Source organism: Manis javanica, chromosome 2 (genome assembly GCF_040802235.1).
Source record: "Manis javanica isolate MJ-LG chromosome 2, MJ_LKY, whole genome shotgun sequence".
Lineage (NCBI taxonomy): Eukaryota > Metazoa > Chordata > Mammalia > Pholidota > Manidae > Manis > Manis javanica.
This window is the reverse complement of record NC_133157.1, coordinates 6,689,760-6,715,707: the sequence shown is the minus strand read 5'-3', so window position 1 is coordinate 6,715,707 and position 25,948 is coordinate 6,689,760. Positions and strand designations below refer to the sequence as shown.

Here is a 25,948-nt window from a genome sequence, read left to right as displayed (position 1 = left end):
AAAGATGGCGACGCCCTGGCCGCCGTGCTCGCGCCGGCGGTGACGTCACTTCCGGGGCGGAGGAGGCTTAGTGGTGCAATGAGGGACAAACAAAAGGAGGCGCCGGAGGGGCGCAGCTGCCAGTGGCAGGACGGAGCGGCGGGGGCCCGGGGCTGCCAGCTCGGCGGCCGGGCGCGGCGGGCCCAGGTGAGTGGGAGGGGTGGGGAAAGGAGCGCGGGCTGTCACCTCTCGAAATTCACTCCTACACGCCCCTGGCCACCTGCCGGGCCTCGGCTGCCCTAGAAACCCCGGGTAGCCTGGGGTCCCCCAGCTGGGGCCGGGTCCCTGGGGGCTTCCCGCGGCAGCTCAGGCCTACCTCCGGACTCCCCATTCCCCGAGTTTCCGGGACCCCACCCTCTCCCCGGTGCCGCGGCGCGCGAGCCCCCTCCCAGGCACCCCAGTGCCTCCCTCCGCTCTACATACCGGGAGTTTCCGCCTCTGCACCCCAGGTCCTCTTGTCATCCCCTGGGTTCCCCCCGATTCTCACCCCTCCACACACACACTCCCCCCTTCTCAGAGGTTCCACCTCTGGGCTCTCTCCTATGCGGCAGTTTTTCAAAGGCTCTCCCTGGCCCACTCCTCTTCCGGACCTCTCTCTCCTCTTGGTCTGGCGGGAACAGCGCCGTGACTGGGGGCAGGATCCCTGGCTAGGCTATTAGGGCCTTTCCGCGCTGGGGTTCCTGAAAAGGTGGCTCCAGGGTCTGAGGCCCTGGACCCTGCCTGTGTCCTGTGTATCCACATGGGCCTGAGAGCCAGATCTGATGAGGTCCCGGCTGGAGACGCAGCAAAGTTGGCTCCCAGGCTGAAGGAGCTTAGCTGCGGGCCCTTGCGGTTGGTGATGATTCTGCCCCTTCTGTTGATTGCTTCTTCCCCTTGGTTTGGAGTGGAGTGAGCCAAGATTGGGCTGGTTCTCAGCTGATGCAACTGCTGCCTTTTTTGGGAAAGGAGAGATGGCTGGGGTTGTCCAGCAACATCCTCCTGATGGGGACTTGGCTGGAAGGGTGGGGCCTCCCTTGATGCCTTTTCCCCTGTCCTATCCCAGGAAGCCTTTTGAGAATGAGGTGTGAGGAAGAGGAGGGAAAGGGCTTGAAAGGGAATTTGGGCCTAAAATTGTGGAGGAAGGATTTGGGGGAGCTGAAAGGCTCAAGAAGACCTCTCCCACTTTTTCCACTAGGAGTACTTTAAACCTCTGCCAAACTGTTTGCTGCTCACTGAACAGACTGGAGGCAGGAGGAGGCGGCCTGCTGTTGGTGATACTTCCTGCATACAGGATGGGGGAGTGGGAGTTTGTTCAGAGGGACTGGGCAGTGCCTGTGGCTCAGTCACACTTGGCATTGCCTTCATGAAGGTCAAATCTTCTGGCTCCTGCCGGGAGGCCAGGACAGATGACTGGTGCTGGAGGACTGGCTTTTGGAGACGTACTAGGGCTTGTCTGGCCTCTGCCTCCCTTTCTTCCCACGTTTAGAGGTTCTTTAAGGTTGGATCTAATACCCGTCTGCCTTCCGGGGGCTGTGGAGCACAGAACAGGGGCTCAAGAAATCTTTGTGAGTTCTTCCTGGAACTCAACCAGAGGCTTTTGTACTCCATCCCTTGGGCACACCCAGTAGGAACCAATTTCCTTTGCAAACTTTGAGTGGCCTTTCTGCATTGTGGGGGCTCCTGAGGATTCCCTCAGTAGCTCAGAACTAGGGTTGGTGGCTGGGCTTAGGTTGCTGCCTGGCTTGGCCTGGACCTCCCTTATAGTAGTTGGAGGGGAGGAATTAGCCTGATTCCTGACTCCTCCAGAGAGGGGAGATGATTCTAGGTTTTCACATGTGGACACTGAGGCACAGGTTAATGCTCAGAGACCTCATAGGGAGTCAGGTGGGATAGATGTGGGGCCCTAGAGCTCCCGCACACCATCTCTCCATCCCATGACTCATTTCATTCAGTCACTCATTCAGTCATTCGACCATCCTTTTGTAGGTGCCGGCCCTGGGCCAGGCATGGTGCTAGGCAAAACCAGCCCTTGGCCTCCTCTGAGCTGCAGTCTGGGAGGAGAGACAGACAGGAAAGCACTGACACAGTGGCCAGCATAATAATAGAAATGCTGCAGAGGCAGCCCAAAGGAAGGTGGTGTTAGCACCGAGTGGGTATGTAGTGGGGGGTCAGTGCGTGTTTCCTAGAAGAGGAAGGACTAGAAGAATCAGCGACAGGGAGTCCAGAGGCCCGAGTTCTGGTCCTGGCTCTGTCTCGGGCACGTGACTGGGCTGCCCAGCCTCAGTGAGTATCCCGGTCCTTGCCCAGGAGGGCGGGTGGGGGTAGAGACTGGCTTAGGTGAACGCTGTGCCTTTCAGGTCTAGGTGCTCTGCTGCCAGTTGCTGGGTTAGTGATTTGTCTCCCTGTCGGGCTGGAGATCGGCTTCTGCTTCCCCTCCATTACAGTGCCTGGCGTAGAGCAGGTGTGAGAGATGCTCTGTCTTAAATGGTTCACAGGCTCCACAGTCCCTCCCTCTGTTTGCCTGTACACTACCCCACTCCACCCCTTCCTGCTGACTCCTGTTTATCCTTTGGCCGTCCCTGATGGCTGGGCCACACTCCCAGCTCCTGGCCACACTCCCCCAACCCGTCCTGTAGCCTTGATCACACTCGTCTTCCCACCCTGCTAACTTACCTTGTTCATTCTTGTGAACAGTTCTGAGCAGAGTGCCTGGCAGGTAGTATATGCTCACTAAATTCTCCTTGAGTCCAAGTCACGTGTCCGGGCTCAGGCTGTCTTTGCCTGGATCCGGCTCACCACTCACTGCCTCCCACCTCCAGTCCTAGACCTAGCCAGGCTGAAGGCTTAGCATTCTCCAGAGGTCATCTTCTCTCCCCTCCAGGCAAACATGTGCTGTTCTTTCTGCCTGGAATGTTCTTTGTCCAACCCCTACTGTTCCTCAGGAGTCGACTCAGGCAACACCTCTTTGCAGAGCTTCCCCGACCCCACTAGTCTGAGTCTAGTGTTTCCTCCACGTTCCCATAGCTTCTGGGCACCCCCAGCAGAGCTCTGGGCTCCCAAGAGCCAACTGTAATTGTTGTCTTGGCTTCTCCCCTGTAGACTGTCTGAATCTCTCTTTGTCACCCTAGAGCCTAGCCCAGGGCTTGGCACTGAGCAGGCTCAGGATATATTGGCAGCACAGCAGGTAACTCTGACAGTCACACACACCCCTGCTGACGGTGGCTCTTGCTTCCTTGTAGGGAGGCAGCTTCAATGGAGCGAAAGGAATGCCAGGACCCTGCCCAGACAGACATGGGCCAGCCTCAGCACCAAGAGCCAGCACACAGATAGCAGAGCCATCGCGGGGTAAGGACTGGGGCCCCTCTCCCTCCAGGCCAGCCTCAGCCTCCAGTCCTCCACCCAGGGAGCAAAGGGCAGGATCTCTGTTTCTGCAGCCCCTTACTCTTCTCACTGGAGGTCCAGGCCATCTAGGGCAGAGGTGGCAGAGGACAGAATTCCACCGCTTTCTTCCAGCTCGGTGGCTAGCTGAGTAGGACGTCGTTGCTGTAGGCTCCCAATGCTCACGTTACGTTTCATAGCAAACCTCTGTTTTGTCTTCCTCAGTCCGCTCAGTGTGGGTTGCTGTTAGAGTTGTCTCGTGACCACATTCCCAAGGTGTGTTCCTTGGAACACCAGTTTCTTTGGTCACAGGGGTTAGATAACTCTGGAAAACAACAACTTCTTGTTTTCCTTGCTGCAGGACTTCTCAGAGCCTTGAAGTTAGCATGACGAGTCTCTGAGAGGGAGCTAGCAGGTCATGTTTCCCCACACTTCTTTGATCACATGAACATCTTGGGGGACTGGGGTTCCTTAGCCTATGTTTTTGAAAATGGTTCCCAAAGGCAGGAGTGTGCACTAGTTAGGATTCAGCTTTATAGTCAGACCACGGTTTGCGTCCCAGCTGCCATGTGCTGGATGAGTGACTGTTGGGCCAATCACAGTTCCTCTCTGTGCCTCAGTTTCACCATCTGTGAAAAGGGGATGATACCAGCACCTTGTGTCCCTTTAGGGTATTATGAAGATCAAATGTGTTGATATGGGGAAGGCACTTAGCAGAGTGTGCGTTTCAGGACATGTTCCATAAGCATAGCAGGTGTGCACATCGACTACTTTGTAATTTGTAGAAAGCACACCCTTATCAGTGATCCCCTTCGATCAGCAGAGGAAGCTTAGGCCGTGGCCTGTATCGCCATTACAGATGTGGAAACTATGGCTCAGAGGGAGGAAGCGACTTGCCTGAACTCTTCAGGAAGGAAAGCAGGGACATGGGACTTGAATTAGATCCTGAAATCCTGGGCCAGAATCCTGTGTTCTGTGCCTGACGTCTCCCGGCATCCACCTCTCACTTCGGCTTCTTGTTAAGGAAGGCCTGGCCTTCCCCAGCCTGGAGTTGAAAAGAAATAGTAATCTTATTTTTTGCATGTAATTATCAACACAGTTGCATGTCGATTTTTTTGTTTTTATAATGTTTTGATTTTATTGACATATAGAAAGTGAAAGTGTCCTGTGAGCCCCTCTCCGGAGATGGGACTGAGGAGGGCATATTCTTCAATGTGTGGTATTACTGTTTGCTTATTTTTCCCAAATCAAGCCCTCTCAGAGCTGCTGGTCCACAGCTCGCTCCTGTTTCACCTGACGGGCACCCCTGGACCTCTTTCCCAGGCCGGGCAGGTCTGTGCCTGAGTCCCATCACTGTGCCCTGACACTCTCCTATTTCTCCACTGTCATGGCTCCCCTCCTTCTCCATCCCAGGGATTTTGAGCTGTTTGCCAGAGCATTTCAGTAGCAGAGGGGGGTGGGAAATGCCTGGTGTGAGATTCTGTTGACTCTTCTGTTTATTGGGACCAGGTCGGCAACCCCTGGCCAGCCCTGCCCTGTAGGAGTTTCCTGCTGGTTTTGAGGAACTCTGCCCCCCGCAGAGAGAGGCCTGGGCTGAAGTCTTTTCTGTCACTGATGAGCAGGAAGCAGCAGGTCCTACTTATCTGAGCTCAGAATTCCTCCTCCGTGCCAGGGACAGCGTGGGGGGAATGCTGTGGGCTGGCCTGAGAGGTTTTGGCCTCTAGGCCTTGGCGTCTGCTGTCTGCCTGAGACAGGGGCCAGGGCGGGGGTCTGCAGGTGAGACACACAGGCTGTGCTTGCCTGCGTCTGGTCCTGACCCCGTTGACCCTGCAGTTCCTGGCAGGAGCCTTGGTCCGCTTGGAGTGCTCCTTTCAGGTTTTAGCCTCCAGTGTGGGCAGGGGAGGAGAAGGCGGAGGGGCTGCCCTTGGCCTGCTCTGTTGGGGCATCAGCAACCTCAGGATGAGTTTGGGCGGGTCCCGCATCCCGGCTATGGGCAGCGGGGAGAGCGTGGTCTGGCCGGACTGAGCCGGGAACGCGGCTGGGCTGGAGCCGGTGCTGAGGCTCACTGGCCTGACCTCCTCCTCCCTTTTCTTCCTCCTCTCCCTGGAGTCTCTTTTCCTTCTTGCACAAGTCACTTCTAGCAGAGTCCCAGGAGCAGACAGATGATGCTCTTTCTTTCCACCTTCTCCCTCCTCCCAGCAGCCGTCCCGTGGTCATCCTCCACCGCCACGGTCCAAGCCCTAGGCGGGGTGCCAGGTCAGCATGTACGTTTACCACGTCACCCACCACAACCTTCTTTGTGAGGTCGTTTCTCCACCTACAGGCGAGGAGACCAGGCAAGGGGGAACAAGGGCTCTTGCCCCAAGTTGTACAGTTCAGATGGCAAAACAAGAACTTGAACCCAGGGCTGTTTGCCTTGGCAGCCTGCGCTCTTCCTACCCCACCTTCCGTTTTCCTTTTTTCTATGTTCTCAGGCTTGGGGTACTTCAGAGCTGCCCGAGAGCTTGTTTAAAATGCTGTTTCCTCTGGGCACATGGCCATAGACCTGGGGGGCTGGGCCCAGGAATCTGCATTTTGAAGAAGCTCCCTGGCCGACATGAGGCTGGGGGTCTGCAGACCATGCGGGAAACCCTGACAAGCGCTACTCTCTCAGCTCTGGGCCCACCCGTGAGTGTGTCCATCTGCCCCTGGAGCCAGCGTCCTGGGTATAGAAGTCAGGCTGAGTCCCCTCAGGACCCAGGTTTTAGTGACTTCAGTGTGTTTGGGTTGGGGGCGGGATGTAACTGTCCCTCCTCAAGGATGTTCGGGCCTGAGGTTTCTAGAACGGCTTTTACTCCCAGCCACAAACAGCCCTTGCTGTCTTTCCTGATGTGTTTCTACCACACCTCAAATCTTTTAGCAAGTTCTGTTTGACCGCCTCTTGAGGGCTTAAAATATCAAAATTAAATAGATTGCTACACTACACAGCCTCACTCCCGTACCCGAGTAAAAATGGCTGTAAAGTTCGACAGCTCTCACATGCCACCTGGATATCCTCAGAGACGCCGCTGCCAAGCTCATGCGCCCTCACAGAGTCGGCATGGTAGCCGCACTGACCAGGAGCAGGGCGGCGTGGAATCCTGCACTTCCCATTTCCCAGCTGGTGCCCGGGGTCGGGATCCCTGCGGGCAACCCCCTCCAGCCCAGGGAGACGGCAGCAGGCCGCTTACCCCCGGCCAGGGCCCTCTGTCCAGTCTCCTGGGACCTCAGCAGAAGATGCGTCTGCACCTCTCTTAGACTTCTGCTCACCCTTCCTATCTAGGAAGGGAACACTGGTATTCATAGCAGATGAATACCTATCTCTAAGGCCCCTCTGCCCCCATGGGCCCAGACCTGAGCTCAAACCCAGAGCTGGCTCCGTTCCAAAGTTCCCTACAAGCTGTACCTGAGAGACTGGAGGCCTCTGACCGATGCTGGCAGCCTGCTCCCGTGTCCCGGGGAGATCTTGATTCCTCAGGGGAAGGGGTCTTGTCCCATGAAGATTTCCAGGGTTCTGGGGTGCTCAGGTAGGTCCGTCCAGGAGGCCTGTTTGCCTTTGAGGCAGATTGACACAGTGGAAAGTGAGACTTGAACGCTCTTTGCCACCATTTTTCAGCTGTGTGGCCTTGAGTAGGTCACCCAGATCCTTTCCACTCATAAAGGGAGTGATAAAACCATATCAGCAGCTGGCTTTACAGAGTCTCACTACCTGGATGGCTCTGGGCCAAAAGCCTCATTCCGTCCTTATTACAACCCTCTTGAGGAGTGAACTCCAGCCATTTCACAGAGGAAACCAGAGCCCTGGGAGATGAAGTGACATTGCCAAGGTCACACACCGGTGAAGTGGGGAGCCACCTTACAGGTTCTCGTGGAGACTGGGACCTGAGGCTCAGGAAGTACTGCGCATGATGCCGATACTCAGCCCACGTCAGGAGCCCCAGCCTGGCCTGCTGCTTCTGTGTGCTTGGCTCGGGAACCAGTGCGGGAAGCCCCAGGCGGGTGCCCCTCACCTGTCCCCCTTCATCCTGGAAGGCAGGCCACAGCCTTGCACATCTGCATGGGGATGAACCTGATGGGGTGGCCTAGCCCAAAGGTGAGAGCAGCTTGGGACTGAAACTTGTTCCCTCCTGCCCCGGACGGTCTCCCCTCTTCCTGTCCTGGGAAGTGAGGGTGTGCCCTTGCAAGCAGGCTGAATGCGGAGCCAGGCAGAGCCCCCCCCACGCCCGCAGCTGCTGACTCACTGGGCTGGGTGTGGGGGCCTAGAGGGCAGAGCTCTGCTCTTGGGCGGGTGGGACTGCATGCGCCAGGCAAGGTGAGACCCCTTCCTCCCACTCCTGGCTCTGGGACCAGAGGAGGCCCCGGGGCACTGACTGCGGAGCAGATTCCCAGGCCTGGAGCCCTCTCAGGGCAGGGCCAGGGCCAGGGCCACAGCGTCTTCCTGGGCCCTCTGGGGAATGGCCCTTCCCCCTCCTGGGAGGAACAGCCTTCCCAACTGTGGTGCGGAGGGGCCCCAGCCTCCCTCCTCCTGTCCTGCCTGGGAAGTTTTCCCAGCATTTCTGGGCTTTAACAAAAGCCTCTCTGTGCCCTGTTTACCCACCGCCTGGCCTGCCTTCCATGGCTCAGGTGTGAAAGCCAAATATCAGGCGGCCGGTGGGGCCGGAGCACCCTGGGGCAGGTCGCCCTCTGGGACAGGGGAAGCATGTCATTTCTTTGACTCCCTTCCCTGTCTGTAAGAAGCATGAGGAGGAAATCACTGACATGGACCAGGCTTGACACCTACAGGGTGGTTCTGAGAGCAAATTACCAGCTCTACCTGCGTCTCTTCCCGGGAGCCTGAGCCTGGCAGGGGTGCCAGAAGCCCAAGGCTCTTGAGTGTGGTCCGTGAGAACGGGAGGTGCTGGCACCTCTGGGCGGCCTGGTCTGCCCTGGGAGATGTCTGTGCTTGCGGCTCAGCCCTCGCCTGCATGTCACCCCCGCTGAATTCTGGGAGGGTTTTCCATAATGGCAGGTGGGTTGTGGTAACTGTAGTGCACTTCCTCGTGTCAGGTTATTTGGATCGTCACATAACATATCATTTTTGATCCTTACAATGTGCCGTGGTACTCACATTTTGCAGTAGAGGAAACAGGCTCAGAGAGGAAAAGTCAGTCATCCCCAGCAGCTGCGCCTACCTACTGCAGTGAGGACTCCACGCAGGAGCCCGGTGCCGCCTGGCAGGGGCGGGCAGGGCGGGCTAGCGCTTCTCTCGCAGGCTCGGTGGCAGGCTCTTCTCGGAAACTCTGTTCCTAAGAAACCGCACAGTGAGGGAAGCCTTTCGGTTTTCCCTCACTTATAAAAGTGCGAAATTCAAACAACAGACGACTGTGTAGTGCAGACAGTCCTCTGATCTTACCCACCCTCAGACTTAAACCTCATACAGTTCTATGTGTAATTTCCCAGGTTTTACTATGCATACATTAATACTAAGTTGGTTACTGATGATTTTTAAAAGTAGAATGGGGTTATACTTTTTTTCCCCTAATTTTTAAAATTGTGGCAAAATACATAGGACCTAAAATTTACCATCTTAACCATTTGTAAGTGTACAGATCAGTGGCATTACATTCACATCGTGGGCAACTGTTACCGCCATCCATCTCCAGAATTTTTTTCATCTTGCAAAACTGAAACTCTATACTCATTAAGCACCAACTCCCACGTTCTGCTCTCACCCCAGCCCCCAGCAACCATGATTCTACTTTGTGTCCCTCTGAATTTGATTACTCTAGGGACCTCATCTGAGTGGAATCATACCGTCTTCTTTTGTGACTGGCTTCTTTCTTTCTTTTTACTTTCTGTTATTAAAGTATCAAAGATACACAATCTTATGATGGTTTCAAATACACAACACAGTGATTCAACTTTACCCCTTATCATCAAGTCCTCACCCCTCCGCTGCGGTCACTGTCATAGCAATATGTGCCTGGCTTCTTCCAGGGTACATTTTATATACCAGTCAGAGTCTTGTTTCTTTCTTAAATTAATATTTCTTGGACATCTTTTGGGTCACTGATTGCAGATCTAAGAGGTAGGCAGCAGTATTCTTTTTTTAGAGACTCAAAAACAGAGGCTTGTGCTAAATAATTTGCCTGGGTAATGGAATTATTTCATTCTAGCGCTGGTTTTGAACCCTTGTCTCCCCAGTTCCGAAGCTCTTGCTCTTTGCATTCCCCGAGATCTGCCTGCTGCCAAAGGCAGGATAGGGGGCTCTCTGGCTTGCTTACCTGATCCTCCCCTTCCCAAAGGCAAGGATGCTGTGGCCCCGCCACAGGAACCTGGCCCTACTTCTCCCCACCTGCATGTGCTGTACTGTGCGGAGGGTCTGGCTGCATCTTGCCCACCTCTGCATCTCCCTGGGGGTAGGGCAGGACCAGCAGGGGTGATGCCGCTCTCTGTTCTGCACGATCATCAGAGACCACAGGTGCCTCTGCGTCAGGGGGGAGCAGGCCAGTAGGAAGGAGGGGTTGAATCTGCTGCCTGGCAGTCCAGCTAGTGGTTGCTGCCTCCCACTGAGTGTGGCCAGTGTGAGGACCAGCCAGAAGGGGTAGAAACAGGTGATTGTTTTGGTAAGTTTTTTGTCAAATAGTTGAAGCACACAGAAAGGTTTGAAACTAGGACAAATCCAGGACTCAGCTTTGATGGATCTTAATGTTTTGTGATAATTGCTTCAGATATTTCCTCTCTCCTAATAATTTCAGGCGCATTTGAAGCCTCTTCCCCAATCCTGTTTTCTTCCCTCTCGAGGTGAAATTACTATTTCGATATTAGGGCTCTCTCCATGCACGTGTATACATACCTTCACTGTACTTGGATGTATATGATATAGAAAACTTTACATAACATGTATATTTTAGAACTCATTTTTTGGCTCAGCTTTTTTGTGTGTGTGTGTTTGATGACTATATTCTTTTTTTTTCAGCATTGTTTTTGAGATCTATCCACGTGGATACATGTAGCTGTAGTTCATTAACTTCCATGGTTTTAGCATTCCACCATGCGATTAGAGTGGTTTCTCCTCCCATTGATGGGTGCTGGTGTTTCACTATTAGGGATGACTCTTGTGTGAGCATGCTTGTCCATGGCTTCGTGTGCGCGTGTAAAGCAACTCTGAGATTTGTAACGAGGAGAGAAATGGGTGGACTATATGATTTGTGAGCATCCTAACTCCTCATCCAGGAATTCAACATTTTGGTCAATCACAGGTGAGTGAAATGGCATCTGATTGCATTCCCTGATTAGTAATGAGATTAATAATTATTTCATGCATTCATTTACATTTGTATTTTTCTCTGTGAATTGTCTATTTGTATACTTTGCCATTTTTTCCTGTTACCTTTTTCTTATGCTTGTAGGAGTTCTATATTTGTTCTGGATATTAATCCTTTTGTAGTTGTACACATTGCAAATATCTCCTACAAGTCTGTGGGTTCTTTTCACTTATTATTGTGTCCTTTGATGTGCACAGATTTTAATCTTAATGTGATCAATATGTCCATCTCTTCCTATAAGGATTTGTAGTCTGTGATAAGAAATCCTTCTCTGTCTTACAGATATTAAGATGATCTCTTAGATTTTTCTTTAAGGGTTTTCAAGTTTTGTCTTATGTATTTAATTGACTGGAATTTATTTTCCTGTAAGGAGGTAGATGGGGCCATGCTTTTTGCAGGTATCTGAAGGTCAGCTTCCTTTATGGGTGCCCAATCTTTCCCCCTTACCTCTAACACCAACATTGTCATGTCTAAGTTCCCAGAAATCTTGGGGTCTGTTCCCTTTGACTCGTCCACCTATCCCTACATCATCATATTGCCTGAATTCCTGTAGCTTTATAGTAGACCTCTTCCTACCTCACTCTCTTGAATTGTCTTAGCTATTCTCGATCCTTTGAAATTGTGATTTTAAAAAATCTTTCTTAATTACCTGAGTAACACAATAGAAACTAGAGGTAAGTTTGGGTGAAAAAAAAAACTATAAACAGCAGTCTAGCCTCACTGACAGTGTTGTTCAAATATATATAAAACTTATCACAGAAGGGTTATTCTGCCACGGTTTGGTTACCTGCTCTGCATTTAGCAGACTTCAGACATTTTCTCATGTCATCAAGTCATCAATGTTTTCCTCCAGCATGTTTACATTTTTCGTAGTATTCCATCATCTGACCATTTAATAAGTATTTAACCAGTTGCCCTATAACAAGCATCTGGGTTGTTTCCAGTTTTCCTGGAGTATAAATAACCCTGTGATAAACATTAACTGAATCTTTGTCCTAGAGTCTTTCCCAGATGATTGCCACCCTCCCTCCTACCACGTCTTCTAACTGGGCTCAGCCCAGTTCAGCAAACCTTCACTCCACCATCTGCATTCCAGGTTCTGCACAAGGGGCCCGGCGAATCTGGACTTGCCCCTGTCCTCAGGGCTCCCAGCCTCCCCCGTCGACGATCCTCTGGTGGTCTCCTGCCCACTGCCTCCCAGACTTTGCCTGGGTGCAGCTAGGGGTCTCCAACCTCACTGGTGGAGCTTAATCCCTGACCTGTAGGAGGGCACAGTCTCCAGCTTAAAGTGAGGCATCTGTTCTAGAAGACAGAGAATTAGCTAGACTTGAGCTCAGATAGCAGGCACATTGCCTTTTTGTCCTTTCTCAGCTCCCCTATTTCAACCCTTTAATCTTTGTACTCTATTCAGGATCCTTGCCAAATTCTCCATCTCTTGGGCCTAAGACCTACCCTGACCCAACTCTTGTTGCCCTCTTGAAATCACCCTCTTGGAACACCCGATCTCCACCCCGACAGGGGCCAGTTTTTTCTTTCTTTTTTTTTAACGCTCTATTTATTTTAAATTCTGTACTATTTTTCAGTCACAAAGGTAATGCATGCTGGACTATTTGCAGTAGCCAAGATATGGAAGCAACCTAAGTGTCCATCAGTAGATGCATGGATAAAGAAGAGGTGGTACATATACACAATGATACATATACACTTATTCAGCCATAAGAAGAAAACAAACCCTACCATTTGCAACAACATGGATGGAGCTAGAGGGTATTATGCCCAGAGAAAGACAAGTACCAAATGATTTCCCTCATTTGTGGAATATGACAATGAAACAAAACTGAAGGAACAAAACAGCAGGAGACTCACAGACTCCAAGAAGGGACTAGTGGTTACCAAAGGGAAGGGGGTGGGGGAGAAGGGGATTAAAGGGCATTATGATCAGCATACATAATGTAGCAGGGGGCACGGGAAAGGCAGTATAGCACAGAGAAGACAAGTAGTGACTCTATAGCATCTTACTACGCTGATGGACAGTGACTGTAATGGGGTATGTGGGGGGGACTTGATGATATGGGTGAATATAATAACCACAATGTTGCTCATGTGAAACCCTTAAAAGATTGTATATCAACGATACCTTAATAAAAAAAAAGATAATGCATGCTGGGCTCCACTGCAGATCTGGGTTTGAAGGTGGCCTCTGTCACAGTGTGAAATTAGGCAAATGACTTCTCTCCCTGAGCCTTGGTTTCCCTGTCTGTAAAGTGGGCATGAGTATTATCCAGCCTTAAAAAGGAAGTACATTCTGACATGAGCTACAACATGGATAAACCTCGAGGACATTCTGTTAAGTGAAATAAGCCAGTCACAAAAGGACAAATGTTGTGTGCTTCTCCTTAAATGAGGTCCCTAGAGGAGTCAAATCATAGAGACAGGAAGGAGAATGCGGGCCGGGGGAGTGGGGAGTTGTTTAGTGCCCACAGTTTCAGTTTTGCAAGGTGAGAAGAGTTATGGAGCTGGGCGGTGGGGATGGTTCACACAACAGCATCAATGTATTTAATGCCACTGAGCTGTACACCTAAAAATAGTTAAAATGGTAGCTTTTATGTTACCAGTATTTTACCACAATAAAAAAAATGTGGGGAAAATTAGGTGAGTGCCAAAACCATGGGCATCTCCTGGGCTTGTGAGGACACTGGGCTTCGCACTTAGTTGTCAGCCTGAGAATGGGAAGCTGCTCCCCTGTGGTGGTTACTCACCCTGAATCACCCAACTTCCCGGCAGGTCCCTACCTGGGGGCAGTCGCCTTCCCCAGGGCTCTTGGGGCTGGGCAGGGTAGGGAGGGCCGAGGCCGCTGCTTCCTCCTCCCTGTGCCTGAGAGGTACCAGCTCGCATCTACCTGACCCTGCTGCTGCCCGCCTCCACCGCACTCCCAGGGCCGTGCGCCTCACTGTGCCCCACTCTGTCCTGGCCCCGATCAGGCGCCCTCTTGAGACGCTCTGAATTCATTGAGCGCCTGCCCTTGTCAGGGAATATCCTCTTCTGTGTGCTCAAAACACCTGGTGTCCTTTGTACAATAGGGGGGGGGAACATCCCTGAGCTAAGGACACTGCGGGAGCCTCAGGGACTGGCACGACTGTGCCCTCTGGGAGGTTCCTGCTGTGACCACGGCTGTCCTCTGCCCTGACACAGGGTCTGGTTGCTCAGACATTTCTGCCTCCCCCATTCCCCACATGTTCACACTGGACTGAAAGGCCCCTGAGGCGTGGGGTGCACCTTGGTCACTTTTATTGCCCTCAGGGGACCAAGCCAAGGGCTGGCCGGAGAGTTCCAGGTGTCAGGGTGGGGGGGTGGTAAGAGCCAAATATACCGTATGGACTGGACCGTTTCCTGCCGCTCTGAGCCGCCAGTTCCCTCAGCTGTCAGCAGCGGTCAGCTGCTCCTGCCTCAGGACCAGAGGTCAGGAAGGCAACAGGTGAAGCCCCGGGCCAGCAAGGGCCCTGAGGCAGCTCGTCACCCAGAAGCTGGGCGCCTCCAGTGGGTCTGCACACCCTCTTCCCTCTTGAAGTAAGGCTGGAACCACATCCTGCCGGGTCCCAAACCGCCCTCCCCCGGCGTCTCGCATCCTGCTCTGGCAGTCGCGTTCTGGACTCTTGCGGGGGCAGGCTCCTGCACCCCTTAGGCCCCTCCTCCCTTCCGGTCCCCAGTCTTCGGGCGCCTCCCTGGGTGTGGACGCGGGGAGCCAGGAAGGGAGGGACGAGTGTCCTGATGTCTTCCAGCTTGAGGCTGGCTGGCTGATTCAGCAGGCCCTCCTCTGTGGAGTCCCGCTTCCCCAGGAGTGCGGGTGGCCTGAGCAGCCAGCTGGTCTTCAGAGGGCCCGGGCCTTCCTGTGGCCAGGCACTCGCTCACCCTGGCTCATGAGTCGTGGCCTCCCCAGGAGGGCTGAGCCCAGGGAACTCTGGGGGCAGGGGAAGCAGGACTCCTGGGCTGATTCTTGGCCCTCACGGCAGTCAGGGGCAGCGAGCTAATGTGGTGAGGAGGTGGAGGGGCAGGCTGGGTTTCGTCTCAGATCTGCCGAGTAGTAGAGTGATGGTGGGCAGCAGACTTTACCTCCCCAAACCTTAGTTCCCTGTCTGTGGAATGGGGCTGAAGAGAGGCCCTCTGGGCACTGAGGGGATTCCACGAGGCAGATGCCATGGTGAGAGCCAGGCCGGGGCCTGGTACACGTCTGTCTGTAAAGTGCTCCAGTTCCCTCACAGGGTCCTGGCTGGCTTTAGTCCTGTTCCCCGCCCCCACCCCAGCATGCTCTCGGAAGACGGGACAGGAAGCATTTGGCCTCCACAGAGGCCGTTTTACCATGGGTTCTCTACTGGTGTTAGTATTTTCAGTAATCAAAATAAGGTGGCCCAGCCGCATAACCTCAGCTCCCTTGTTCTTCTACCAAGGAAAACAGACCCATTTGTTAAAATCCAGGTATTTCAACTATAATTTAAAGTCTAGATTCTAGATTAGAAAATAGGGAGTAAAGTAAAATCACAATTTTATTTAAAAAAAAATACACAGATAGGACTGGAAAGTTATCACTCAGTTGAAGTTATCAGTGGGTAACCCTGGGCAGTGTTCTCCCAGGGGATTTTTTTTATTCTCATGCTTTTTTGTATTTTCCCAGTTTTCCAGTGAATACCTAGTATCTTTTCTATCTTGTTACAGTCTTAAGACTGTTCATTAAAAGAGCAACATGTGATGCAGGGTGGCCCTGCACAACCTGATGACAGGATCCCTTCGGCACACTGATTCGGTTGCAAGCCTCCTCCATGTTGCTGGCTGCATTTCCTGAAAGAGGCTTCTTATCCAGTGTTTCCCAAACACAGCCAGTCACCAGTGTCACTGATGTCACATGTTAAAATCAGATTCCCAGGCTCTACGGGACTCTCCAGACGCCTCCTTCTGCTGCTGTGTTTATGCAGCTGGGATCCTGTCCTCCGGCTTGGGGTCTTGTTTTCTTGTCCTCCTGTCGTTATGTGACCTTGTACCCAGGAGCCCACCATCACACCTCCCGTGTGTGTCCTTCCCATGCTCCCAGACGCCTATGTGGACAACATCCTGCCCCGTCACAAACCGCCTGCACGCATGTAGAATTTTTTAAACTTCCCTTTTTGTTTCACAAAAGTGAGTTCATATTAAGCCCCCTCTTCTGCATTTGGCTTCTCTCACGCTTCACATAAATCTCTTCAGGCCACCAGCACACTTCAAGGCAACGAGTTCCAAGTGAATGGGAGTTCTCAATGAGTCCCTTCGGTCAGTCTCGTCATTAATAGGCTGGGGTCTAAAGAGGAATTCCCAGGTGCTCTTGCTGGAAGGCAGGGGCATGCCGCTGTGGAGGCCACGTTAGCGATCTGGCAGTGCAGGCCCTGACCTCGGTGCTCAGTCTCCCTTCTGTTAAAGGGGGAGGCCACCTGCCCTCCCCTGCTCTGGCTTCCCAGCCACCCAGTGACCACATGGTTTCTGGAGAAGGACCCGTCCTCGGGCTGCCTGTGCATGCAAGGCTGTGACTTCCAACCAGACTCAGTGCAGTTTTGGGTAGTGGAGCACTGTCTGCTTCCCCTGATCCCTCGGTCCCAGAAAGCCAGGCCGCCTGAAGTAACCCCCCGCTGTGGGTCCCTTTCAGATTGAACCATGATTCCGGTGACAGAGCTCCGCTACTTTGCGGACACGCAGCCTGCCTACCGGATCCTGAAGCCATGGTGGGATGTGTTCACTGACTACATCTCCATCGTCATGCTGATGATTGCAGTCTTTGGAGGCACGCTGCAGGTCACCCAGGACAAGATGATCTGCCTGCCTTGTAAGTGGGTCACCAAGGACTCCTGTAACGACTCGTTCCGGGGCTGGGCTGCTTCTGGCCCAGAGCCCACGTACCCAAACTCCACGATCCTGCCACCCCCTGAGGCAGGCCCCACGGGCATCAAGTACGACCTGGACCGGCACCAGTACAATTATGTGGATGCCGTGTGCTATGAGAACCGCCTGCACTGGTTTGCCAAGTACTTCCCCTACCTGGTGCTTCTGCACACGCTCATCTTCCTGGCCTGCAGCAACTTCTGGTTTAAGTTCCCACGCACCAGCTCGAAGCTGGAGCACTTTGTGTCTATCCTGCTCAAGTGCTTTGACTCCCCTTGGACCACGCGGGCCCTGTCAGAGACAGTGGTAGAGGAGAGTGACCCCAAGCCGGCCTTCAGCAAGATGAATGGCTCCATGGACAAGAAGTCATCGACGGTCAGCGAGGACGTGGAGGCCACTGTGCCCATGCTGCAGCGGACCAAGTCCCGTATCGAGCAGGGCATCGTGGACCGCTCGGAGACAGGTGTGCTGGATAAGAAGGAGGGGGAGCAGGCCAAGGCACTGTTTGAGAAGGTGAAGAAGTTTCGGACCCACGTGGAGGAGGGGGACATCGTGTACCGTCTCTACATGCGGCAGACCATCATCAAGGTGATCAAGTTCATCCTCATCATCTGCTACACCGTCTACTACGTGCACAACATCAAGTTCGACGTGGACTGCACCGTGGACATCGAGAGCCTGACAGGCTACCGCACCTACCGGTGCGCCCACCCACTGGCCACTCTCTTCAAGATCCTGGCGTCCTTCTACATCAGCCTGGTCATCTTCTACGGCCTCATCTGCATGTACACGCTGTGGTGGATGCTGCGGCGCTCGCTCAAGAAGTACTCGTTCGAGTCGATCCGGGAGGAGAGCAGCTACAGTGACATCCCTGACGTCAAGAACGACTTCGCCTTCATGCTGCATCTCATCGACCAGTACGACCCACTCTACTCAAAGCGCTTTGCCGTCTTCCTGTCAGAGGTGAGTGAGAACAAGCTGCGGCAGCTGAACCTGAACAACGAGTGGACACTGGACAAGCTGCGGCAGCGGCTCACCAAGAACGCACAGGACAAGCTGGAGCTGCACCTGTTCATGCTCAGCGGCATCCCCGACACTGTGTTTGACCTGGTGGAGCTGGAGGTTCTGAAGCTGGAGCTGATCCCCGACGTGACCATCCCACCCAGCATCGCCCAGCTCACGGGCCTCAAGGAGCTGTGGCTGTACCACACGGCGGCCAAGATCGAGGCGCCCGCCCTGGCCTTCCTGCGCGAGAACCTGCGCGCACTGCACATCAAGTTCACGGACATCAAGGAGATCCCGCTGTGGATCTACAGCCTGAAGACCTTGGAGGAACTGCACCTGACAGGCAACCTGAGCGCGGAGAACAACCGCTACATTGTGATTGACGGGCTGCGCGAGCTCAAGCGCCTCAAGGTGCTGCGGCTCAAGAGCAACCTGAGCAAGCTGCCGCAGGTGGTCACCGACGTGGGCGTGCACCTGCAGAAGCTGTCCATCAACAACGAGGGCACCAAGCTCATCGTCCTCAACAGCCTCAAGAAGATGGTGAATCTGACCGAGCTGGAGCTGATCCGCTGTGACCTGGAGCGCATCCCCCACTCCATCTTCAGCCTCCACAACCTGCAGGAGATCGACCTCAAGGACAACAACCTCAAGACCATCGAGGAGATCATCAGCTTCCAGCACCTGCACCGTCTAACCTGCCTTAAGCTGTGGTACAACCACATCGCCTACATCCCCATCCAGATCGGCAACCTCACCAACCTTGAGCGCCTCTATCTGAACCGCAACAAGATTGAGAAGATCCCCACCCAGCTCTTCTACTGCCGCAAGCTGCGCTACCTGGACCTCAGCCACAACAACCTCACCCTCCTCCCCGCCGACATTGGCCTCCTGCAGAACCTCCAGAATCTGGCTGTCACGGCCAACCGGGTAAGGTGCCTGGCAGAGGCCCAGTGCCTCTGGGAAGACTGCTTCCCCTGCGTTTGGAGTCCTCACCTGCAGTCCCCAGAGCCTCCCAGGAGGAGCTTTAAACACACAGACTCCTGGGCCCCACTCCAGACCTGCTGTGTAGGGATCTCTGGGGCTGGGAGCCTGTCCTTGCCAGTGAATGCTGCAGAGGTCTCCTGCTAGGAGGGTTGGTGTGGGATAGTAGGGTGACCTTGGGTGGGTTCCTTGTAGGCTGGTGGGGTGCATGGGCAGGAGGCTGCATTGTGGGGGGTAGGACTTAGCCTGGAGCTTATGAATGGAGCCTGGAGCTTGCTCAGCTTGTCCTGGACCAGATTTGGAGCCGAGGGGCCAATCGGGGGTCCACTGGGTACAGAAACTTTGGGTGACTCATGCTTGCTGAGGTGAAGCCAAGCAGTCTCCACAACTAGTGCTACCCACACCCCTTGCCCCTCTGCATTTCAGGGTTAGTGGAGGGCAGAGTTGGGCTTAGTTGGTGCTGACTTGTCACACCTGCCTTTCTGGAGAGGAAATTGTGCAAACCATTGTGGGCTGGGCTGGCAGTGTGGGAGGCCACACCCTGGAGACACACTTGAGACCATTGGCAGGCCTTGTGAGCCTGCCCCTTGCCTGGTGAGGAAGCCGCCCACCCAGGGTCCCCTCCGCGGAGACAGGCAGGGGAGGGTAAGGGCAGGGTGCTCCTGTGGCTCAGTGGTCTGGCTTCTGCCATGGAAGCACAGCTGCAGCTACTGGGGGGACCTTCCCGTGCCCACCTTTCCTGGGGACCTGCGGGGTGGTTGGCACGGAAAAAAGAAGTCTCCCTGGTCCCTGCATTCAGGATGGATACTCGCACGGGGAGGTGGATGGTGGTGGCAGCCCGGGGCCAGGGTCTGGAGACTGAGGGGAGACTGGATTCAGCCGTCTTTGTGCCTCCATCGCAGGCAGGGGCACGAAGCAGCCATGCTGGCTGATGGAGTGCTTGCTCTGTGTCAGCCTTGTGCTGGGCAGCATCTCCCGGCAGCCTGCTGAGTGCTCTGGGCTGGAGCCGTGTCCAGCTGCCTCAGACACAGGCAGGAGGCCCCTGAAATGCCCCGGGAAAGGGCAGACCTTCGCCAGCATCCCTCAGATTGGAGTCCAGACCTGACCTCCCCTTGCCTCTCCCCGAAGCCCCTCTTAGTGCAAACCAGCCTGTCTCCTCTCTGTATCAGAGACTGTGACAAATCCTATCTCCCCCCAACCCCTGCCCCCAAATTACGCTTATGCACTCATGTGTGAGTGTGCAAGGGCAAAATGCGATTCTGGATTGCTGCACTCGGGAGAATCTGCCCCCGGGGAGGAACTGGGCTCCCGAGGGGAAACAGCGTTTGGGGAGCACTGGACAGACCCAGCCAGACAGGACCCAGTGGCTGCCCCAGGGCGGAGCTAGATTGCCCCTGGAGTTGGGTCACACTTGGGCATCCCGTGACCCCTTGTAATGGCTGGTCTGTCCTGGGAGCTGTGAGGGCATACGGGCTTGATGGGCCCTCCCACCCAGTGGCGTCCAGCCAGGCTCCCTGTTCTGTCGCCCACCCCCAGCTCCTCACCCAAGCATGCCTGGTAGGTAATGCCTGTCGGCTGAGGTCACCCTCGGGAAAGGAGCTGGTGGCAAGCATGCCATACCCAAGGAGACCCTCTGGACACCCTTTTAGCACACTGCTTAATCACATCCTGTCTCCACCCTCCTGGGGTGCCAGAGGCTTGATAGGGAAAAAAGTTCACTTGGGACAATCCTAGGCCCTCCTTCTATGCTGGAGCCCCTTCTTCCTCCCTCTGGGCCTGGTGGTTCCTTGTGGGCCACCATGGGCTCCGGCTGGACAGGGAGGGGTGGGTGTGGCCTGGCTCAGGCACTTGATTGCTATTTTTCAGGTTGAAACTCATGTGAACAGATAGCTTGGTAAGACAGGAATTATCCGTCCACTCACCCATTTAATCATTGATTTGGCAAGTGTTTTCTGAACATTCCTGGTGTGGAGTAAGGCACTTCGGAGTAACACAGGGACAAACAGGGCCCACCGCCGCCCATCCTGAGGAAAGGCAGGTGACCAGCAGTGCACATAGCACAAAGAGCTCCTTGGGGCATGAGGCTCCTGCACATTGAGGAGTGGCCATAGCCCCGGCTTACCGCGGGGCAGGCGGGCCTCCTAGAGGAAGGGACCTCACGTGGCTCTGAAGGCTGAGGAGTTAGCCAGGCAAAGAGGAAAGGGAGATTCTTCTGGTAGTTTCTATCCATAAGGAACTGAAAGCCGGTGGGGGTGGAGTGCGGAGCTGAGCTGCCTCTGGAGTTTGGACTGTCCCCAGAGGCCAGGGCTGACGGGAGCATCCGTTCTCTGCTCATATCTGCCTTTGTTTCATATCTTGGCTTGTTTTGGTCCGTGGTCCTTGCCAGGCCCTAGGGTGACGGCAGGGACCTCGGCTCTTAGGTTCAATGCCTGACTTGCAGCCGATGTTCACCAAATTCCCAATGATTGAACGGGTGAAGGAATGAACTGACTTACAGCTCAGAAAGATTGCCCTTGCTGCAGCGCGGGTGGGCTGGAGGGGGAAGAGCTGATGGAAGGCCGCGTGCAGCCATCAGGCTGGGGGTGAAGCCTGGGCTGGCAGAGCTGCCAGGGATGGGGAGACCTGGGTGGGTTTGGGGGAGACTTGGAGGTGGAGTCTGCAGGACATGAGTTGGGGTCGGACAGTGGAGAGAGGGAAACGTCTGAGGTGATGAGTTCTGTCACTTGGCTTCCTGGGAAGGCGAGGAGACAGGCATGGGCACAGGTTTTCAGAGGAGAGGGCCTACCTTGTGGTGGGTGTCTGGGGCCCCTGGGACATCCCAGGGACCAGATTGAGTCAGCCTGAAGCTCAAAGAGGCTCATGGGTAAAGAGGGTCCTTGACAAGACCACCAGGGCAGAGGATGGAGGGAGTCTGGCTGGAGCCTTTGGGAGGCAGGGTGGGAGAGCAAGGCCAGGCAGGAGCACAGGGGCTCACAGCGCAGGGGGAGCAGGAAAGGAGAACGGATTGAGGTGCGTGGACTAGAGTGATGTTTGGTGACTGTGGCCAGATAGTCTCAAGGGTGGATGGGCCAGAAACCAGATGACCAAGGGCTGAGGAGAGATGGCGTCTTCGCAGATGGTTTGTCAGGAGGATGGGAGAACCACGGAGCAGCTCCAGAGGCTCCTTTACCTCAAAGACCAGGGAGACTTGAGGCCATGGCAGTGCTGCTGTGGGAGCCATTGAGGCCCCCGAGGAGGTGGCCAGGGGGTTTTGGGGTGATGGCAACACCTTCAAGCCTTCAGCAGCTGAGTGCCCTCTGGGAGGAAGGTCGAGTCTGAAGGGTGTGTGTGTGTGTGTGTGTGTGTGTGTGTGTGTGTAAGGTCAAGTTTGAAGGGTGTGTGTGTGTAAGGTCGAGTCTGAAGGGTGTGTGTGTGTGTTTTTGTATGTGTGGTCGAGTCTGAAGGGTGTGTGTGTGTGTGTGTGTGTGTGTGTGTAAGGTCAAGTCTGAAGGGTGTGTGTGTGTGTGTGTAAGGTCGAGTCTGAAGGGTGTGGGGGGGTGTGGAAGGTCGAGTCTGAAGGGTGTGTGTGTGTGTGTGTGTGTGTGTGTGTGTGTGTGTGTGTGTCCGTCCATTTCTTCCTGTCTGTGGGGCCTGGAGAGCGTGCTCTAGCTGGGACGGGGGATATCGGGGAGGTGTGAACCCCAGTGTGGCCACTCACTGGTCTGAGCCTTTCCTGACCCTGCCTGTGTCATCCAGGGAGGCCACTGCGGTGGGAGTGGGGTTTCTGGGGGGCTCTGGCCCCTCAGTCCTGCCAGAGCCCATGTCCCATGTGTCCTTCCTCTCACCTTCCTGTCCCTGACCTTCAGCTCTGCTGACCTCTGCCTCATTCCTGACCGCTGGGGACAACAGTGGCAGGATCGGAGGTCCAGGGCAGGAGTTTCTTGTAAACGCCCACATTGTCCCCCATGGCATCGCCTCTGCCTGGCCGCGGCCACACTGGCTTCCCTGCCGGGAGGGCCAAGTTCCTCACCCAGAACAGGGGTCCTCTTCCAAAAATGCCTGGAGAGAGCCAGGGCCCACGAGGCTGAGGCCCGTGTTTGCCCAGGGGTTCTTAGCCACAGAACATGTGAGCTGAGAGGCATTCTAGCCCAACCCTATAATTCTACAGATGGGAAAACCGCGGCCCAGGGAGGGAAAGGGACCTCCCTGTGAGCACCGAGTTTGGCAGAATGGGAACACAGCAGAGGCTCTGAATCGGAGGAAGCAAGGCTTACGTGCTCCCTTGACGCTTGCTGGTTCTGCAGCCGTGGACATGTTGCATTTCCCCTCCTTAGCAGGAAATGGAGACAGCAACAGAAATTATTGTACTGTCTCCCTGTCATCCTCATGTGGGAGCGGGACACACGTCTCCTGGCTCCTGCCCTGCTGGTGGGGTCCCTCCTGCCCATCATATCGGAAGGAGGTTGTTTTAGGACAGACAAATGGGGACAATAAGAACCCATGATTGCTCACAGAAGGGCAGGGAAGAAGCTGGCTGTTCCGGAGCCCTGCCTGTGTCCTGGGAGCCGTGGCATGTCTGCACCTGGGCCTCAGTGTTTGCTCCTTGCTCAACCAAAGGTGTGCACAGTTAGCAGAGTCTTGGCTACTGAACTGGGTGCAAGTCTTGGTTCCACCACTTTCCAGCTGTGAACCGCTGGGCAAGTTAGCTTCTTCAGGGCCTCAGTCATCCCATCTGTAAAATGGAGAGAGTGCTTACAGCGTATTCACAGGTAGTTCTGAGCTTTAAATGAGTTAATAGTGTTGGCGCTCAGAGCAAGTCAACCGTCTAGTAAGCTGCCTGTGGGGTTGCCCATTATTCAGATTTTGTAAAATCGGAAGGAGGGCAGATTCCAGAAGGCCGTTACCGGGCTGCCTGCATTCATGATCAGCCTGTGACTTGACTGCAGGAGGTAGCACAGCCGGGATTCACCCCTGTTGGCCAGCTCTCCCCAGTTCTTAACAACAGCGAAAGGCGTGGAATTTTCTCATGTGCTGCTCTGCTTTCATAAATGGTTCTTAAATCCAGCAGGACCAGCGGGGGGCAGCTCACCTGCCTGCGGGTGAGCTCTGAGTGGGGGAGGGGGAGGTGGCATTGCTGGTAGCTGGCTAGTGTGATACAGCTCTGTAGGGTGCCAGGTGCTGGGAGACGGCGGGAAGCAACAGTTCTGCCCTCTCATAGTCCACAGTCTCAGGGTGACAGGTGACTAGGCATTTTCACCATGGAGGGCTCAGTGCTGCCTGGTGGGTATGTGTGCCATAGGTTACCCAGGAGGTAAGGGAAGGCTTCCTGGAGGAAGTGATTACAGAGCTGAGACTTGAAGTACATGTGGAAATTAGCCAGACTTTGGCCCAACTCTGCTGGTCCTTGGGGTCTGGGGATACTGAAATGGGCGTCAGAGAAGGTGCTGGTGCCTAAGGGAAGGGGGCCTTGGGCCCAGACGCCCCAGGTCTAAGCTGTACCCATCTAACTGTGGCCCTGTGCTCCTTCCCCTGCAGATCGAGGTGCTCCCCCCAGAGCTTTTTCAGTGCCGGAAGCTGCGGACCCTGCACCTGGGCAACAACGTGCTGCAGTCACTGCCCTCACGGGTGGGCGAGCTGACCAACCTGACCCAGATTGAGCTGCGGGGCAACCGGCTGGAGTGCCTGCCCGTGGAGCTGGGCGAGTGCCCGCTGCTGAAGCGCAGCGGCCTTGTGGTGGAGGAGGACCTGTTCAACACACTGCCGCCCGAGGTGAAGGACCGGCTCTGGCGGGCGGACAAGGAGCAGGCCTGAGCCCTGGCGGGCAGCTGCACACGTGGCCACTGCGGGTCCTCGGCCCGCGGACCCAGAAACCCCAGGACAACCAGCCGGGCTGAGCAACAGGACAGTACCTGAGGGGCTGGCCCCTTTTCCCTCCGAGACTCCTGGCCCCCAGGGCGGGCGCCTGTGGGGACGTGAGAGACCTGTGGTCTGTCTCAGAGCGCAGTATTTGGACAATCAGGGCCTCCTCCCTGGAGGCTGTGTCTGCCCCAGAGGCTGAGCTGACATCGGAGGTCCCGGGATGCTTTCTTAGCTTCTGGTATTTATTTTCTCCACCTCCCGCCCCCTCCCTCCAGGTAACTTATACATTCCCGAGAAAGCTCATCTCAGATGGGAGTGTTTCAGGAAGGGTAGGCTATGTTTCCTTTCCCTTTTTAGGGGATGCTGCCGGCATTTAGTGCCTCCCCTTCCCCCCGACTGGAGCGGAGCAGTCCAGGGGAACCGGCTGTGGACGGTGCCCTTGTGGTACCAGGCTGGCCTCTGCTGCCATGGCCTGTGGGAGAAAGGCCCCCAGGTGGAAAGGCTAGGCCTGGGGCTTGCCTCATCAATTTTAGATTTTTTTTTTTTGTAAAGAATTTTTTTTTAAGCATTGAAAATTGATGGCTTGGGTATGAAAAAGAAAAACTTTAAAAAAAAAAAAAAGACACTAAAGGCCAGTGAGTGGGGGTCTCAGGGCAGGTGGCAGTTTCCCTTGAGCAGAGCAGCAGGACGCCGGCTTCCTGCCCCTGGAGTGTGGGCCGCAGGATGTCTTCTGATCTGGTGTGACCACGGTCCGGGAGCTCTGTGTGTTCCTTTCCTCTCCTGGGGCAGGGATTGTTTTGTTTTGTTTTGTTTTTGCGTCTTGTTTCCTTTCTCCTCCATGTGTCTTGGCAGGCACTCATTTCTGTGGCTATTGGCCAAAGGGAATGTTCTGGAGCTGCCAAGAAGGGAGGAGATTCTGGGTTGGCTAATCCCCGGATGAACGGTGCTCCATCTTCCCTGTCCCCCGTCAGTGTTCAGGAGCCGAGAGGAGCTACCTCACCCGGGCTCAGCTTTCCCACCTCTTGTGTCATGAGTTTGCCCAATGCCAGCACCAGCCTCAGTTGCTCACGTCAGCCCTGTCCGCACCCTATCCTTCAGAACAGATACTTGGAGGTGGGATCACAGGTGGGGAAGTCACCGCTAGGAGGGCAGTCTCCCCAGGTTTTGGTTCCAGTTTCTGTCCCAGGCACCTGGCACACACAACCCACTCAACGCCTGATGGCAGAACGCCACCTCACTTTAGATCTGTCACTGAGGTCCCCTCCTTAGAAGTGTCCCCGCCTTAGATCAATCCCTCGGACACTAAGGCACCTTTTAGCGTCTCTTGTCTTAATGATTATGTCCACTGTCTGTCCTTGTGTGTTTCTGCGTTGTGTCATTGGATGTAATCTTCAGAAATAATGCACACTAGCCTCTGATAACCGTGCAGCAATCCGTTACACGTGGGTCTGAACTGGTAGACTCAGTCCAAATAGCAAATAAATCTCAAAGTAACCCTGCAA

The 25,948-nt window shown here is 54.6% G+C and overlaps 1 protein-coding gene across 5 annotated transcripts; it reads left to right on the top strand.

Annotated features, from left to right (window-relative positions):
• The first annotated feature begins 53 nt into the window (after nt 1-53).
• LRRC8A (leucine rich repeat containing 8 VRAC subunit A) lies at nt 54-25,948 on the top strand. Of its 5 annotated transcripts, none has more exons than XM_073223339.1 (5): nt 98-186; nt 1,214-1,285; nt 3,258-3,363; nt 16,390-18,554; nt 24,123-25,948. In XM_073223339.1, exons 4-5 carry the CDS (start codon nt 16,398-16,400, stop codon nt 24,396-24,398), a joined length of 2,433 nt encoding a protein of 810 aa, XP_073079440.1. In that variant the 5' UTR covers nt 98-186; nt 1,214-1,285; nt 3,258-3,363; nt 16,390-16,397; the 3' UTR covers nt 24,399-25,948. The 5 variants fall into 5 exon arrangements, with proteins under 5 accessions (XP_073079431.1, XP_073079460.1, XP_073079440.1 ...); XM_073223347.1 differs by having other exon boundaries at nt 1,214-1,289; XM_073223330.1 differs by lacking the exon at nt 1,214-1,285 and having other exon boundaries at nt 54-186.